The following is an 18,408-nucleotide window of genomic DNA, read 5'->3' as shown; positions in this document are numbered from 1 at the left end:
TAGACAAATCCACAGAAGGAAACCCTTACTCCAAGTTTTTGCTTCTGTTTTAATAATATCCCACTCTAGCCTGTAAGGGCCTGGTTGGCCAAAAGGAGTCATTTTGTGTTTATGTCGTGAACTTAGATTGACCCCGCCCCTCCCAGAGGAACTTACTGGCAAAGCCTAGATACAAGGGCAGATCAGGCCAGGTGAAGACTTCCAATCAGTGGGGCACGCATATATCTACTAGGGTAAATTGAAATTCAATCGGCCACCCGTGTGTTAGCTAGCAGTTTTTTCTGTGTGTAGCAGACCTAGCATGACTGTGCAGTTTTCTCTGTGTATTGCAATCTCATTGGCCACCTGTGTATCGCCCAGCTAAACTACCTCTTTTATAAAAGTTAGTCTGTGAGGCTGGGAGGGGTCGCCTCTTCGCAAGAGACGGCCCTGACCGGTCAGTTTGATTATCGTTGCTTGGTGCAAAATAAAGCTTTGCTTGACCTTCGCTTTGTATCAGTCTCGCTCCTTTGATTACGGACCCTAACATAGCCCACCATGAAATCTTTTTCCAAACTACTGATGACAGAAGTTTAATTTATCTGGGGCACCTGGGTGGCTCAGTCAGTTAAGTATCAAACACTTTTTTTTTTTTAAAGATTTTTTATTTGACAGACAGAGATCACTAGTAGGCAGAGAGGCAGAAAGAGGGGGGAAAGCAGGCTCCCCGGTGAGAGAGCCCGATGCGGGGGCTCAATCCCAGAACCCTGGGATTATGACCTGAGCTGAAGGCAGAGGCTTTAACCCACTGAGACACCCAGGCACCCCAAGCCTCAGACTCTTGATTTTAGCTCAGGTCACAATCTCAGGGTCGAGAGATGAAGCTGTATCAATTTATCGTGTATGTGGAGCCTACTTGGGATTATTTGTCTTCGTTTCCTTTTACCCCTCCTCCACTAGCACTCTCTCTAAGACAAACAAATAAATCTTAAAAAAAAAAGTTTAAATTATCTGAGCTCCTTGACCTCTAAATCCTTCCTTACCATCAGCAAGAGTTTACTAAAAAGCAATAAAGTAGCTAAAAACCAAAATGGGAATAGAAGAGAAAAACAATAATCAGATCTGTGAATAATCTCTAATAGATTAAAATTTATAGCTTTATAAAATGATTTAAGATTTATTTTAATTAGCAGAAAAATCAGACATAATACATTGATAATGTAGATAAAACATACAAATATGTACTATACCTGTAGTAACAACATGAATAGTACAAAAAAATGTTCCTAAGGTACACAAAAACAAGATGCTCATACCATGGATGAACAAAAATTTTTGACATGTTTTTAACCTCCCCAATTTTCACCTTACTCTTAACTAAAAGAACAATATTAATCGGCATGTCCAAACTGTATTTATTTGTCAACTGTGATCATAGGTTGACTACAGAAGGAAGAGTTTGGCAAAATCAATTTAAACATTCTGTGAGAATCAATCAGCTATACAGAATTTATAATACATGGAATACTATATATTTTATTATTATTTGTAATTTTAAAAAAAGACTTTATTTGAGAGAGCAAGAAAGAGAGAGAGCACAAGCAGAGGGTGAGGTGCGGGGAGGGACAGAGGGAGAGGGAGAGACAGGCTCCCCAGTGAGCAGGGAGCCAATGTGAGGCTGGATCCCAGGACTCTGGGATCAAGACCTGAGCCAAAGGCAAATACTTAACTGACTGAGCCTCCCAGGCACCCTATTTGTAAATTCTTTACTGCACATTCCTTATGTTAGTAAAAATCATAGTAAGTTTATTATTCTGAAAAGAAGAAATATGAAATAAAACATGATACCTGAATATCCTTCTTAACTGGCTTAGCTTTGTTCTCCACAACTTTCTTCCTAAATTCAAGAAGAACTTCTTTACAGTCCTCAAGATGAATCTCAGGCTCCCAGGTATCATCATCTGATGTGTATCCTTTCCATCGAACTTTATAAAGGATTTTACCCTGTTACAGAATTTAAAACAGCCAAATAAAGAACATTAAATTTGATAATTTAAAGTATTAAATACATACATACAATCCTGAGAATATACGAATGAACTTGAAATGGAAATTAACATCATTATAAAGTATGTTCATCTCCTGAAGCAAGTGCATTTAAGAAAAAGTGTCACACCAAAAGTAAACAAATAAAACTCTATCAAATTAAAAAACTTCCTTACTACAAAGGAAACCAACAAAATGAAAAAGCAACCTACTGTACTGGCAAATATTTCCAAATCACATATCTGATAATGGGTTAATAATATCCAAAACACAGAAAGAACTCATACAATTCAGTAACAACGACAAAAAAATCTGCTCAAAAAATGGGCAGATTGGGGGCACCTGGCTGGCTCAGTGGGTTGGGCCGCTGCCTTCGGCTTGGGTCATGGTCTCAGGGTCCTGGGATTGAGCCCCACATCGGGCTGTCTGCTCAGCGGGGAGCCTGCTTCCTCCTCTCTCTCTGCCTGCCTATCTGCCTACTTGTGATCTCTCTCTGTGTCAAATAAATAAATAAAATCTTAAAAAAAAAAAAAAAAAGGGCAGATCGGGGCACCTGGGTGGCACAGTTGGTTAAGGAACTGCCTTTAGCTCAGGTCTTGATCCCAGAGTCCTGGGATCAAGCCCCACATCAGGCTCCCAGCTCCATGGGGAGTGTGTTTCTCCCTCTCACCTTCTCCCCTCTCATGCTCTCTCTCACTGTCTCTCTCTCAAATAAATAAATGGGCAGATCTGAATGGACATTTTTCCAAAGAAGACATACAAATGGCCAACATATATATGAAAAGATGTTCAATATCACTAATCAGGGAAAGGAAATCAAAACCACAATGAGATCTTACCTCATACCTGTTATTAATGAAAATAAATAACAGGTATTATCAAGGACTAGGAAAAAAGGAAAACACCTGTGCACCATTGGTGAGAATGTAAACTATTATAGCCACTACACAAAAACAGTAAAAAGCTTCCTCAAAACATTAAAAACAAAAACAAAAACAAAAATCTACCATTAAAAAAAAAAATCTACCATATGATCCAGCAATTCCACTTCTGGATATTTATCTGAAGAAAATAAAAACACTAACTCAAAAAGATCCATGTACCCCCATGTTCACTGCATCATCACTTCAATAGTCAAAAAGTAGAAATAGCCCAAGTATCCTCAACAGATGAATGAAGAAAATAAATGCGCGCACACACACACACACACACACGAATATTATTTGGCCATTAAAGAAAAGGAATCATGACACTGGCAACATGTTGGACCTCAAGAACATTATACTAAGTAAAGTAAGCAAGAGAGAGAAAGACAAATACTGCATGATCTCAATTATGTATGGAAGGAAACAAAATAAAACAAAAACCCAAGCTCACAGAAAAACAGAAAAGACTGGAAGTTGCCAGAGGCAGGGGTTTGGGGTAGAAGAAATGGATGAAGGGGGTCAAAAGTTACACATTTCCAGTCATAAAATAAGTCATGGGGATATAAATGTACAGCATGGTGACTATAGTTCTTCACACTGTACTGCATACTTAGAAGTTGCTAAGAAAGCAGATCTTAAAAGTTTTCAAACCAAGAAAAAATTTTTATAACTATGTAAGGTGACGGATATTAACCAGACTTATTGTTATGATTTTGCAATGCATAAAAATATCAAATCATTATGTTGTATATCTGAAACTAATACTAATCGTATATACAATTATACCTAAATTTTTAAGAAAATAAATAAACAATATTACAGATCTACTGTTCATAAATTGAAGATTAAGGTCTTTCTCTGATTACATAAGCAATGTGTAGTATTTGAAAATCAATAAAAAGCAGGAAAAAACAAAAATCACCCATAGGTGATAGAAGGAACATACCCCAACATCATAAAAGCCATATACAAAAAAACCCAAAGCAAATATCATCCTCAACAGGGAAAAACTGAGATCTTTTCCCCAAAGATTGAGAACACAAGAGGGATGTCCACTCTCACCACTGTTGATTAACACAGCATAGCAATCAGACAACAAAAGAAATAAAAGGCATCCAAATCGGCAAAGACGAAATCAAGCTTTCACTCTTCTTAGGTTATGTAATACTATACATTGAAAATCCAAAAGATTCTGCCCCCAAAACTGCTAGAACTCATACAGCAATTCAGCAAAGTGGTAGGATATAAAATCAATGCACAGAAGTCAGCTGCATTTCTATACACTAACAATGAGACAGAAGAGAAATCAAAGAATCAATCCCATTTACAATTGGACCAAACACCATAAGATACCTAGGAATAAACCTAACCAACAAGGTAAAAGATCTGTATTCTGAAAACTTCCATAAGAACACTTATGAAAGAAACTGAGGAAGACAGGGAGAAATGTTAAAACATTCCGTGCTCATGGATTAGAATAAAAATATAATTAAAAATGTCTCTGCTACCCAAAGCAATCTGCACATTCAGTGCAATCCCTATCAAAATACCATCAACATCTTTCACAGAGCTGGAACAAACAATCCTAAAATTAACTAGAAAAGACCCCAAAACGCCAGGAAATGTTGAAAAAGAAAACCAATGCTAAGGGCAGCACAATTCTGGTCATCAAGCTGTATTACAAAGCTATAATCATCAAGACAGTTTTGTACTGATACAAAAACAGACACGTAGGATCAATGGAATAGAAGAGAGAACCCAGAGATGGACCCTCAACTCTGTGGTCAACTAACCTTTGACAAAGCAGGAAACAATATCCAATAAAAAAAAATTAAATTAAAGAAACAAAACAAAACAGTCTCTTCAGCAAATGGTGTTGGGGAAACTGGACAGCCATATGCAGAAGAATGAAACTGGACCACATCTTACACCATACACAAACAAAAAGCTGAAATGGGTGAAAGATCTAAATGTGAGACAGGAATCCATCAGAATCCTAGAGGAGAACACAGACAGCAACCTCTCTGACCTCAGGTGCAGAAACTTCTTACTAGAGATGTTTCCAGAGGCAAGGGAAACAAAAGCAAAAATGAATTATTGGGACTTCATCAAATAAAAAGCTTTCCTTTTGTAGAGCAAAGGAAACAATCAACAAAACTAAAAGCCTACAGAATGGGAGAATGTATCTGCTAATGTCTTATCAGATAAAGGGCTATAAAAATCTATAAATACTTATCAAACTCACACCCAAAAAACAAATAATCCAATCAAGAAGTAAGTAGAAGACGCGAACAAATATTTCTCTAAAGAAGACATACAAATGGCCAACAGACACATGAAAAAATGCTCCACATCACTCAGTATCAGGGAAATACAAATCAAAATCACACTGAGATACCACCTCACACCAGTCAGAATGGCTAAAATTAACAGCTCAGGAAACAACAGATGTTGACAAGGATGCAGAGAAAGGGGAACCCTCTTACATTGTTGGTGGGAATGCAAACTGGTGCTACTACTATGGAAAACAGTATGAAACTTCCTCAAAAAGTTAAAAATACAACTACCATATGACCCAGCAACTGCACCACTAGGTATTTACCCAAAGGATACAAACAGTGATTCGAAGGGGGCAACTGCACCTCAATGTTTATAGCAGCAATGTCCACAATAGCCAAACTATGGAAAGAGCCCAGATGCCCATCAACAGATGAATGGATCATGAAGACAGATCTCTCTCTCTCTTTCTCTTATACACACACACACATATACACACGGAATATTAGTCAGTCATCAAAAAGAATGAAATCTTGCCACTTGCAATGACGTGAGGGAACTAGAGGGTATTACACTAAGTGAAATCAATCAGAGAAAGACAATTATCATACAATTTTAGTCATATATAGAATTTGACAGATGATAGAAGGGAGGGAAAAATAAAGTAAGACAAAATCAGAGAGGGAGACAAATCATGAGAGGATCTTAAGGATAGGAAACGAACCAAGGGTTGCTGGAGGGAACAGGATGCGGGTAGGCGGATGGGACAACTGGGTAATGGGCATTAAGGCGGGCACTTGATGTAATGAGCACTGGGTGTTATATGCAACTGATGAATCACTAAACTCTATCTCTGAAATTAATAATATACTATACGTTAAACTGATTTTAAATAAAATTTTAAAAATAAATATAAAAATTTTAAAAATCACCCATAGATATTAATAACAATTTGATCTACTTCCTTCACCTTTACATTTACAAATGTAATGACAAATATGTATTTTACACATATTGTTTAAAACACTGGTATAATACTATTATTTTACCTTGTTTTCTTCACTTAGATATGGAACAATTCTTGTTTTAGTATTTTTCAAAAACACGATTTTTACCGATGGTTCTAAATACAATGAGAAATACAACAAAAACTGTCCCTTTGGAAACCAAAGATTGTTTTGTTTCTGATTTTTGTTTTCATAACCAAAGATGTTACATACTTGTGCATCTTTGATCAGACTGCTAGAATAAATTCCCCAAAGAGAGATCAATGAGATCAAATAATAAAGTCACCTAAACACTGTTAAAACACACTGCCAGAAAACACATTTCCAGAAAAGATGCTCTAATTTACATTTCCACAGATAAAAGACCACCAGATAAAAGACCTCATCTCTGTGTATCAGAGGCCAGCAAACTATAGCAGGACCTGCCACCTATTTTGGTTTGGTCATCCTGTGAGCTAAAAATGCTTTTACAAAAAGTTACAAAACTGGTGGAAAACAAATCAAAAGAAAAATTACATTTGCATCGAGCGCTTTATAATGTCATGCATGGATTAAATCTTGGCAGTTATTAGCTCCTTTAATCTTTACAACAACCCCGTGGAGTACTAATACTCACTGTATAAAGAAGGAAACTGAAGCTTCTAGATAAAGTAACTAGTAAAAATTATACAACTAAAGAGTAATTCAGCTGAAAGTAAAACCCAAGGGCACTTAACCAGCTTCTGCATATATCCAACACTGTGAGGACAGTGTGTAAAATGTCAAAGGTGGATGCAGGTAACACATTCTAGTGCACAGCATGGAGCCTACTTAAAAATAACGTGCACGTACTCTTAGCTGATATAAGCACTGTCCCCTCACTCCGTTATATAACTAAACCATAAAATTATATCAATTTAGGCTTAGTTATTATTTTAAAATCATGAGGATTTTCAGGATTGTCTTTAAAAGTTAGGAATCTGGGTGCCTGGGTCGCTCAGTTGGTTAAGCGACTGCCTTCAGCTCAGGTCATGATCCTGGAGCCCCAGTCAGGAGTCCCACATCAGGCTCCCTACTCCGCGGGGAGTCTGCTTCTCCCTCTGACCTTCCCCCTTCTCATGCTCTCTCCTGCTCTTTCTCTCTCAAATAAATAAATAAAATCTTGAAAAATATAAAAAGTTAAGAATCTAAGTCCACTTTTCCCATTATTTCTTAGTTTCCAATCCTACTAGGTGCTGATGTTGGTCTTTCTATAAGTGACAATGACTGAAAGGCAGTGTAGGCATGTTGAAGGGTAAAAGCGGAGGGAGTAGCAACTGGTTTTGGTTTGGAAAGCTTACTGACTCAGTGGTTGTATGAATAAAATCAGGTAGGTGTTAAGTGTAAGCTAGAATGATGCTCTGCAGTTCACGTGGAAAACTATTTCATATATTCTTTCTTCTCAGTCAGAATGGGTATTGAGCAGAAAACATAAATAAGAAATTTGGAGAAGCAAAAATGTGGAATATGTATGATTAAGATTTGATAGCCATAAAACATTAAAAAGAAAAATTCTTATAAATGAGTGAGAAAATTGGCAAAAGATAAATAGGTAATTTAAAAACTGTGTTTATTGTAGTTTCGTGTTTTTTTGGTGTATGTACCTTAAAATTTGCCATTTTAACCATTTTTAAGGGTAAATTCATAGAGACAGAAATGGCATTAAGTACATTCACAGAGACATGCAGTTATCATGACTGTCTATCTGTAGAACTTTTTCATCTTTCCAAATTGACTCTGTCCCTATTAAACAATAATTCCCCTTCCTCTGAAACCCCGTAATCCATCATTCTACTTTCTGTCTCTGTGAATTTACTTATTCTGTGTACTTTATGTTAAGTGGACTCATACAATATATGTTCTTCTGCTTCTGGCTTATTTCACCTACCAGAATGTTTTCAGAGTTCATCCATATTCTAAAATGTGTTAGAATTTCCTTCCCTTTTAAGACTGAAAAATATTTGTGTATATATACCACATTTGTTTATCCATTCACCTGTTGATAAACACTTAGGTTGTTCCCATTTATTGGCTACTGTGAACAATGCTCTATTGGACATGGTTGAACAAATAACTGTTTGAATTCCTGTTTTCAGTTCTTTTGGGTATATATCAAACATAGGTGTGGAACTGCTGCGCCAACAGGTAATTCTGTTTAACTTTTTGTAGAATAGCCAACTGCACAGTATCTTTACCATTTTACATTACTGCCAGTGTAAGAAGGATCTAGTCTCTCCATATTTTCAAAAACACTTGTTTTCTATGTTTTTGTTTGTTTTATTATAGCCATCTAGTAATTGGTGTGAGGTAGTATCTCATGGTTTTGATGTGCATTTCCCTAAGAACTAAGGATGTGGAGCATCTTTTCATATGCTTATTGGCCATCTGTGTATCTTTAAAGAAATCTTTATCAAATCCTTTGCCCATTTTTAAGTAGGATGTCTAGTTTTTTAATTATAGGGGCTATTAATATATTAAGGATATTAATCGCTTGTCAGATGTGATTTGCAATATTTTCTTCAGTTCTGCGGGCTGCCTTTTCACTATGCTGATACTGTTCTTCGAGGCGCAAAATGTTTTTTATTTTGATGAAGTCCTTTTACCTATTTTGTGTGTGTGTGTGTGTGTGTGTGTGTGTGTGTGTGTGTCTGGAGTTATATCCAAGGCTGCATTGTCAAATCCAAGGTCCGGAAAGATTTACCCGTTTCCTTCTAAGAATTTTAGGGTTCTACCTCTTAAATTTAGGTCTTTCATTCAATTTGAGCTAATCTTTGTATAAGGTGTGAGATAGGGTCTAGCTTTTCTTTTTTACAAATGGCTGGAAATCCAGTCATTTCAGCACTATTTGTTTCACTATTGACTGGACTTGATACCCATTATGAAAAACCAACAGGCCACAGATGTTTGGATTCATTTTTGGATTTTCTATGTCTGTCCTTATGTCAGTACCATACTGCTTTGATCACTGAAACTCTGTAGTAAGTTTGCAAGTCTTTTTCCCTATTGGTCAAATTTATTCTTAAGTATTTCGTTCTTTTAGGGGTATCTGGGTGGCTCAGTCAGTTAAGCATCTGTTTTCAGCTTTGGTTATGATCTCAGGGTCCCAGGATTGAGCCCCACATCAGGCTCCTTGCTCAGTGGCAAGTCTGCTTCTCCCTCTCCCTCCGTGAACTCACTCTTTCTCAAATGAATAAATAAAATCTTTCTTCTTCAAGATTTTATTTATTTATTAGAGAGAGAGAAAGCACAAATAGGCAGACTTAGGGAACTCAGGGACTCTATTAATCAACATTCATATTACAGGAGTCCCAGAAAAAGGGGCAGAAAATTTATTTAATGAAATAATGTCTGAAAACTTCCCTAGTTTGGAAAGGAAACTGATATCCAGATCAAGAAGACACAAAGAATTCCAATCAAAGTCAACAAAGCAGATGCACACCAAGACATATTGTAATTAAATCTGCAAAGTATAGTGATAAAGAAAAAAATCATAAAAGCAGCAAAACTTAAAAGGGAAAGCCCATATGCCTAACAGGGGATTTTTCAACAGAACTTGGCAAGGAAAAGGAAAAGGAAAAGAGTAGCATGATATATTCAGTGGGCTAAATGGGAAAAATCTGCAGCCAAGAATACTCTATCCAACAAGGCTATCATTCAGAATAAACAGAGAGATCCAATAAAAAAATAAAGGCATTTGTGACCCTTAAACTAGCCCTGCAAAAAATATAAAAGGGAGGGGCGCCTGGGTGGCTCAGTGGGTTAAGCCGCTGCCTTCGGCTCAGGTCATGATCTCAGGGTCCTGGGATCGAGTCCCGCATCGGGCTCTCTGCTCGGCAGGGAGCCTGCTTCCCTCTCTCTCTCTCTGCCTGCCTCTCCGTCTACTTGTGATTTCTCTCTGTCAAATAAATAAATAAAATCTTTAAAAAAAAATAATAAAATAAAATAAAAGGGGAATCTTGGAGTAGAAAGGAGAGACCAAAAATGGCAGTATAAAGGTATGAAATACAAAAGCAGTAAAAATGAATATTTCTGTAAAAAATCAGCTAGGGAAGTCAGACACACACATAACATAAAGGATATAAAATACGCTAACATATACCTAAAAATGTGGACAGGAGAGAAGAATGGGTTCAAACTTAAACAACTACCACCTTAATATAGACTGCCATATGCAGAAGATGCTATATATAAACCTAATGGCAAGTTAAAAACAGAACTTTCTTATGATCTAGCAATCACACTAAAGGGTGCTTACCCAAAGAATACAAGAACACTAATTCAAAGGGATGCATGCACCCCAATGTTTGCAGACTGCTGTGTCCATCAACTGATGAATGGATAAAGAAGATGTGGCATATATATGCAATGACGTATTATTCAGCCATATAGAGAATGAAATCTTGCCATTTGTGATGACATAGATGGAGTCAGAATAATGCTAAGCAAAATAAATTACAGAAGACAAGTATCATCTGACTTCACCCACATGCAGAATTTAGCAAAGAAAACAAATAAGCAGGGGCACCTGGGTGGCTCAGTGGGTTGAGCTGCTGCCTTCGGCTCAGGTCATGATCTCGGGGTCCTGGGATCAAGTCCCGCATCGGGCTCTCTGCTCAGCGGGGAGCCTGCTTCCCTCTCTCTCTCTGCCTGCCTTGCCTCTCTGCCTACTTGCGATCTCTCTCTGTCAAATAAATAAATAAAATCTTTAAAAAAAAAAAAGAAAAGAAAAGAAAACAAATAAGCAAAGGGAAAAAAATAAAAGAGAGATTGAGACAAATCAAGAAAGAGACTATTACAGAGAACAAACTGATGATTACCAGAGGGGAGAATGGTGGGGGGACGGATTAAACAGGTGATGGGCATTAAGGAATGCACTGGTGATGAGCACAGTGAGGTATATGGAAGTGTTAAGTAACTATACTGTATGCCTGAAACAATATCAAACTGTATGCTGGAATTAAAATTAAAACTGGAGGGGAAAAAAGTCCTTTTTGGATTGCGCATTACAAGTATACAGAAACACAACATTTATTATGTTATTCTTGTACCCCTGAAGTTTGCTGAATTCATTTATTACATCTAGTCATTTTCTTGTAATTCTTTGGGATTTTCTATATAGAGAATCATGTCATCTGTGACTATAGTTTAACTTCTTCCTTTCTAACTTGAATGTGCTTTACATCTTTTTATCTAATTGCTCTCTCTAGAACTTACAGTACAGTACAGTGTTGAACAGCAGTGGTGAAAGTGGATGTATTACAGGTAATATTTTAAAGAAAAAGTGTGAATGACTTAATAATGATTCTGTAAGTGGTTACAGAGCCAAAGTCAGAAGACTTCGGTAAACTGCTATATAGCAAATATTTTATACTTCGTCAGTTGAGAGTCAAAATTAGGTTTCAAAGTTCATCCTAAAAGTCCTTCCTCTCTCAATGACAGTGATCTTCCCTCTTCCCCCACTTGGGGCCCTGAACTCATGACCCTGAGATCAAGACCTGAGCTGAGATCTAGAGTCCAACTGCTTAACTGACTGAGCCACCCAGGCTTTAGTGTTGCTTTAAAAATTGACAGAGGTGCCTGGGTAGCTCAGTCAGTTAAGCATCCGCCTTCAGATCAGGTCATGATCTCAAGAGTCCTGGGATCAAGTCCCCCATCAGCTCCCTGCTCAGCAGGGAGTCAGCTTCTTCCTCTCCCTCCGTATTCTCTCTAGCTCTCTCTCAAGTCAGTAACTAAAACCTTTAAAAATAAATAAATTTAAAAATAAAATTGACAAGGAACACATCATAAAAAATGCCAGTTACAATGATCAATAACAGGGGCGCCTGGGTGGCTCAGCCATTAACCATCTGCCTTTGGCTCAGGTCATGATCCCAGAGTGCTGGGATCAAGCCCCCCATCAGGCTCTCTGCTCAGCAGGAAGCCTGCTTATCCTTCTCTCACTCCACCTGCTTGTGCTCCCTCTCTTGCTGTATCTCCCTCTGTCAAATAATAAATAAAATCTTTAAAAAACCTAGAAACAATAATCCATAATATTAGGAGTATGAAACTGAGAACAGCTCATGCATGCAAATTATTCTCAAATTAGTTTCCCATATTTCCAGTTTCAACTTCCTAAGTAATGGCTAATTTGCTTGTTGGCACCTATATTATAGGTTTTAAATAACCCAATTAATCAAACAAATATTAAGTGTGAAACAATATATGAATACATGTCAGTTTAAATAAAAAATTATTTTAAAGCACATGAAATATTTACTAATACTCTCAATGTTTGGAAGTTAAGCAATATATTTGCACATAATTTGTAGAAATTGGAAAATATTTTTACCTGAATGAAAACACAGTATAAACATAATTTATGAGCTATAGCTAACCTAAGATTAAAGGTATATAATTTGAAGGTGCCTGGCTGGCTCAGCTGGTGGAACAGTTGGAACAGTAAAACTCCTGATCTCAGGATTTTAAGTTTAAGCCCCAAGATGAATGTGGAAATTACTAAAAAAGAAGAAGAAGAAGAAGAGGAGGAGGAGGAAGAAAAAGAAAAAAAAAAAGGCTGAAAACAACTATGTATCCACCTCAAGATGGTGGAAAAAGGCACATAAAGATTAAAGAAAGAAAACAAAGAAAAAGCCAAAACTGATTAAAAAAACAAATACAAACATTAAAAAAGTAACATCACAACCAACTCTGGTTTATTCTGTGAATACAAAATTGATTTGACATTAGAAAATCAATATAATTTACCACATTAATGCAAAAAAAGAAAAATTATGTGATCATCTTGATAGATGCAGAAAAAAATTTTAATAAAATTCAACATCCATTCAAAAAAGCATTTAGCAGCTAGAGTGCCTGGAAGGCTCAACTGGTTAAGTGTCCAACTCTTGATTTCGTCTCAGGTCATGATAATAGGGTGGTGAGATCAAGCCCTGTATAGGTATGGCTCCCCACTCAGCGTGGCATCTGCTTGTGAATCTCTCTTCCTATGCCTCTCCTCCCACCCTCCTACATCCCAGGACTCACTCTCCCTCTCTAAAATAATAAATAAATAAATAAATATATTTTTTTAAAAATCTGACAAAAATATTGTTGAGGGAAAAAAAGCACATACACAAAAAACAAATATTGTGAGATTCCGTTTGAACGAAAGAAAAAAATCTGGTAAAACTACACTCAAGTCTCAGAGAATGCATCCTTAGGCAGAAAAATTACAAAGAAAAGCAGGAAAGCTATTTCTATATAATAATCCAGGACAGTGATTTTGGGGGATGGAAGAGGATACTGATGAGAAAGTTGAATCAAAAGAGGTTTCCAGGGGCGCCTGGGTGGCTCAGTGGGTTAAAGCCTCTGCCTTCAGCTCAGGTCATGATCTCAGGGTCCTGGGATGGAGCCCCACATTGGGCTCTCTGCTCAGCAGGGAGCCTGCTTCCTGACCCCCTGCCTCTCTGCCTACTTGTGATCTCTGTCAAATAAATAAATAAAATCTTAAAAACAAACAAACAAACAAATAAAAAACAAAAACAAAAGAGGTTTCCAGGGCTGGCAGTCTAATATTTCCTGACTTGGATGGAGGTTACACAGGTGTTGGCTTTGTGATAATTTACAAAGTTTTATAATTAAAATATTTATTTGTACCGTAAAAAAAAGTCAAATCAGATTCCCATAAATAGTAAAAGTACTAGCTTTTTATGATGTAAAAATGACTCCAATTCAAAATCGAAGCCAAAGTTTCAAAATCTATCAGGTTCATTTGATTGTTCTGAAAACATACAAAAAAATATATTTAGCAATAAACTGAAAGAAAGAGCATGGCTAATATATAAATTTAGAATTAATGCTATTTCTCCAAGCCAACACTCATCATTATGATTGTCTTAGTCAATAAGAGAATACCACAGTCTGGTGGCTTAGGAACAACAGAAATACCAAAGACCTTAAGACAACAAGGAGGCCAAACAAACTCTTTAAGACTCTTAAGTTTTTCAACTGGCTGGCTCACTTAGCTGATGTAGATATAGTTCACAGAACCGATATAGTTCTGTTCTGCTGAGCTAATACTTTTCATCTTATAAATCACTCATTCTCAAGAGCACCTAAAAATACAAGGCCCTGAGAACTAGAATTTTTACCCAACTTCACATCACTAAAGTGATATAAATAACCTTCCTTTATTGCTTTAAACACTTAAGCTTCATAGTTTCATCCGCTCTTGACTAGAATATATGAGACTTTGGGTACAGCGCCTACAATTTTGGGGACAAGGAATATTAAATATTGTATGAATTTAACTACATTGGAATTAAAATAAATTTAAAAAAGAAAAACGTACACCAAGAGATGAATCATCTTAATTCTAAACATATTACTCCTCTAACCAAATATTTTTCCAAATATTTTCTATGTACCAAGCACTGAGTTAACTGCAGAGAATACAAAACAGTCCAAGATTGGCTCTACTCTCATCCCAACATGCTTTTGTAATATATTTGGGAAAATTACACCAAATAAAGTTCCTATCTTTGCTGAATTGCAACTAATAATAATATTAATGGCACTAGATTTCAATTATTTATTCTCAATAGACAGACTCTTCGTGTATGCTACAATTCATCTCTATATTCTCAGGACCTAACACCACACATAGCACACAGCATGTGATTAAAAAAAAAAAAAAAAGTCTGCTAAATAGACAAAAACATTAATGCAAAGTAGCACATGACAAACAGAAAACAACAGACAATAAAAAGAATACAGAGGGGCGCCTGGGTGGCTCAGTGGGTTAAGCGTCTGCCTTTGGCTCAGGTCATGATCTCAGGGTCCTAGGATCAAGTCCTGCATCAGGCTCTCTGCCCGGCAGGGAGCCTGCTTCCCCCTCTCTGCCTGCCTCTCTGCCTATTTGTGATCTCTCTCTCTCTGTCAAATAAAATCTTTACCAAAAAACTCAAAAACAAAACAAAACAAAAAAAGAATACAGAGATCCAACTACCACGTTAGACCTTTGGTTATCTCACACTTACCTACTGAAACAAAGTGCTTCCCTACTGTCCATTCTTCCACCCATTCTCCTTTACCCCAGCTTGCAGTCCATGATTCATTCACTCATTTAATAATCTGATATACACAAACCACTTACTACATACTAGGCACTGGATTGAATACCAGTGATACAAAAATTAATAAAAATATTCCCTTTATTAAAGGAGCCTACAACCTAGCAGGCGAGACAAATATTTAAAGAATAACGCTTTAAGTGCTGAAACAGAGGTCTGAACAAAGTGTTACTAGGGTCTAGTTGAAAAAGCATCTCACTCTGCAGGGATCAGGGTCAAAAAAAGATTTCACTGAGAAACTGACGCTCAGACAATAAGACCTAAAAGACTGCGAAAAAGAAGAGAGGAGTAAGCGCCAAGGCATAGTGTGAGGAAGAATTTCAAGTATTACTGTGTGGTTTCAATCACACAGTAAACAAGAAGGGAAGATAATGGTCAGGTTTTTAAGACCTTTAAATGCCACCCTCTTGGGCGAGGTTCTGAGGACGAAGAGGAATTCCAAAAGATTTTAAACCATTGATCATGGCTTTGAAAAACACTGAAACGATGGCGTGGACACTGGACTATGAAGAGAAGCACGATGTCAGAGTCACTCCTTTCTAACACAGAGCAGTGGCCCCAATCAGGGACTAAACCATTGATCATGGCTTTGAAAAACACTGAAACGATGGCGTGGACACTGGACTATGAAGAGAAGCACGATGTCAGAGTCACTCCTTTCTAACACAGAGCAGTGGCCCCAATCAGGTACTCGAAGACCATGACAAACCCTTCACCAACTGTCTGCACCCCTGACACTCACATACCGCAACCTACACTGCTTCCTCTCCTGGCCACATAACCCTTCCAAACTTCTTGAAACGGACCCTCACAGCCACAGCCCAAGAGTCCGCTGAGGAATGTCAATACACTGCTCCCATGATTCGTACGCTTGCGTCGCCTCTGGCTGTCACGTTCCTTTTCCCCGCCTACGTCGTGTCTGCACAAGCTGGTCTTTCCCAGCTTGTGAATTCTGGGAGGGCTTTGCGTCCTCGCCCGGCAACCCTCCACAGACGTCCAACAGCTCCCCGCTTCACCACGCCAGGCCCAGCAGGCCCAGCCTCGCCTCCCCCGGCGCACACGTACCCCCTCGGTCTTCATGTCCAGAATCTTTTCCACCTCAAACACATCTTCTCCGTCCTCCTCGCTGTCTCCAACTGCCTCGGCTCCTTTCGTGGCGGCATCCTTCTCTTCGCCCACTGCTCCAACACCTTCTCCTTCGACTTCAGGAGGTTCACCACTGCTGTCGGCACCTGCAACAGGAACTGCATTCACGCTCTCTCCCTCGGCAGCCGCCGCCGCCGCCACCGCCACCGCCGCCACCACCACCTCCGCCATAATATGAGACCCGCAAACCGCCGAGGAAGAGCGGCTGCGACACACACCCCGACAGTTCCTCGCGCTCCGCACTTGGCCCTAATCCACTCTGGCAGCGTGACGCTGCGAAGGAAACTCTCCAATAGCGGGCTCACGACCCTGGAGCGACACACACTGAAACCAATCACTTCGAGGCTGGCGCGCTGGAGCCCCACGAAGCCTACGGGAAGCGGGTGGGAGGGCCGAGGGGCGCCCCGGCTGAAGGGCGGAAGGGCGGGGCGAACGGGGCCGTGAGAGAGTAGCGGAGGATCGTTTCTCGTGCTGGCGGTTGGAGGGATAGGGCTGCTTCTGAGCCCCTAGGGGGTTGGGGCGGGAACTGTTGGTGGGGAGGGGAGGGGCTTGTCTGGGCGCGGGGGAGGAGGGAGTGAAGTTGACTGGGTTCCTCGGAGAGGTTGGGCTTCAGCGCTGAGTGGTGAACCGGCGGCGGAGGCGGGCTCGGCGCTTCCCGAGTTGAGACGAGGCGGCGGGAGAACACCAGAGGCGCGGGAGTTCGACTGAAAGAGAAGCTCAAGCTCCTGAGGGGACCGAACGGTGCGCGAGGTCTCTTCCTTCTTCCACTTGCGCCTCACGGCCAAGGCGGGGGCCTTTGTAGGAATGCGGCCCACCTCCCACCTTGGGCCAGAATGGAATGCTGGGCCGATCGTGCAAGTGTAATTTTGATTCGTTTAATGCGTGTAAACGACACAATCAAACATAACTCGTAGTGCTCTTATATCTTAGTATATCGTATTGTTTAAGGTTAGGGAAAAATTTTTTTAAGTAACAAGTCAAAACCAATTATTTTCTAAGTTTTTCGGATTTTTTTTCCCCATTGAAAATGTCAGAGGTTGTGATAAAAGTATTTTGTCCACGATTGACAAAGCTAGTTATCCAGAGTTGCTAGGATAATCCACTTAATGGTATAATATTTTTCTCACTTTGAATCTTTTTTTTTTCCAATTTATTTATTTTCAGAAAAACAGTATTCATTATTTTTTCACCACACCCAGTGCTCCATGCAAGCTGTGCCCTCTATAATACCCACCACCTGGTACCCCAACCTCCCACCCCTCCGCCACTTCAAACCCCTCAGATTGTTTTTCAGAGTCCATAGTCTCTCATGGTTCATCTCCCCTTCCAATTTACCCAAAAGCACATACCCTCCCCAATGTCCATAACCCTACCCCCCTTCTCCCAACTCCCCTCCCCCCAGCAACCCACAGTTTTTTTGGTGAGATTAAGAGTCACTTATGGTTTGTCTCCCTCCCTATCCCATCTTGTTTCATGGATTCTTCTCCTACCCACTTAAGCCCCCATGTTGCATCACCACTCCCTCATATCAGGGAGATCATATGATAGTTGTCTTTCTCCGCTTGACTTATTTCGCTAAGCATGATACGCTCTAGTTCCATCCATGTTGTCGCAAATGGCAAGATTTCGTTTCTTTTGATGGCTGCATAGTATTCCATTGTGTATATATACCACATCTTCTTGATCCATTCATCTGTTGATGGACATCTAGGTTCTTTCCATAGTTTGGCTATTGTGGACATTGCTGCTATAAACATTCGGGTGCACGTGCCCCTTTGGATCACTACGTTTGTATCTTTAGGGTAAATACCCAGTAGTGCAATTGCTGGGTCATAGGGCAGTTCTATTTTCAACATTTTGAGGAACCTCCATGCTGTTTTCCAGAGTGGTTGCACCAGC

The 18,408-nt window shown here is 39.1% G+C and overlaps 1 protein-coding gene across 1 annotated transcript in view; it reads right to left on the bottom strand.

The window, feature by feature from the left end:
- The window catches only part of MPHOSPH8 (M-phase phosphoprotein 8), a 55,456-nt gene extending 38,638 nt beyond the window's left edge, over positions 1 to 16,818 (bottom strand). Inside the window, exons 1-3 of the mRNA XM_044249371.1 lie at positions 16,728 to 16,818; positions 16,429 to 16,595; positions 1,828 to 1,983 (exon numbers count right to left, since the gene is read on the bottom strand). Of these exons, the coding sequence (XP_044105306.1) occupies positions 1,828 to 1,983; positions 16,429 to 16,443 (171 nt within the window). The 5' untranslated portion in view covers positions 16,444 to 16,595; positions 16,728 to 16,818. The remainder of the gene's footprint in view (positions 1 to 1,827; positions 1,984 to 16,428; positions 16,596 to 16,727) is intronic.
- Between the last annotated feature and the right edge of the window lie 1,590 nt (positions 16,819 to 18,408).

The sequence above is a fragment of the Neovison vison genome, chromosome 5, assembly GCF_020171115.1.
Source record: "Neovison vison isolate M4711 chromosome 5, ASM_NN_V1, whole genome shotgun sequence".
NCBI classification, from domain to species: domain Eukaryota; kingdom Metazoa; phylum Chordata; class Mammalia; order Carnivora; family Mustelidae; genus Neogale; species Neogale vison.
The sequence above is the reverse complement of the archived record's forward strand: the minus strand, read 5'-3'. Positions and strand labels throughout refer to the sequence as shown.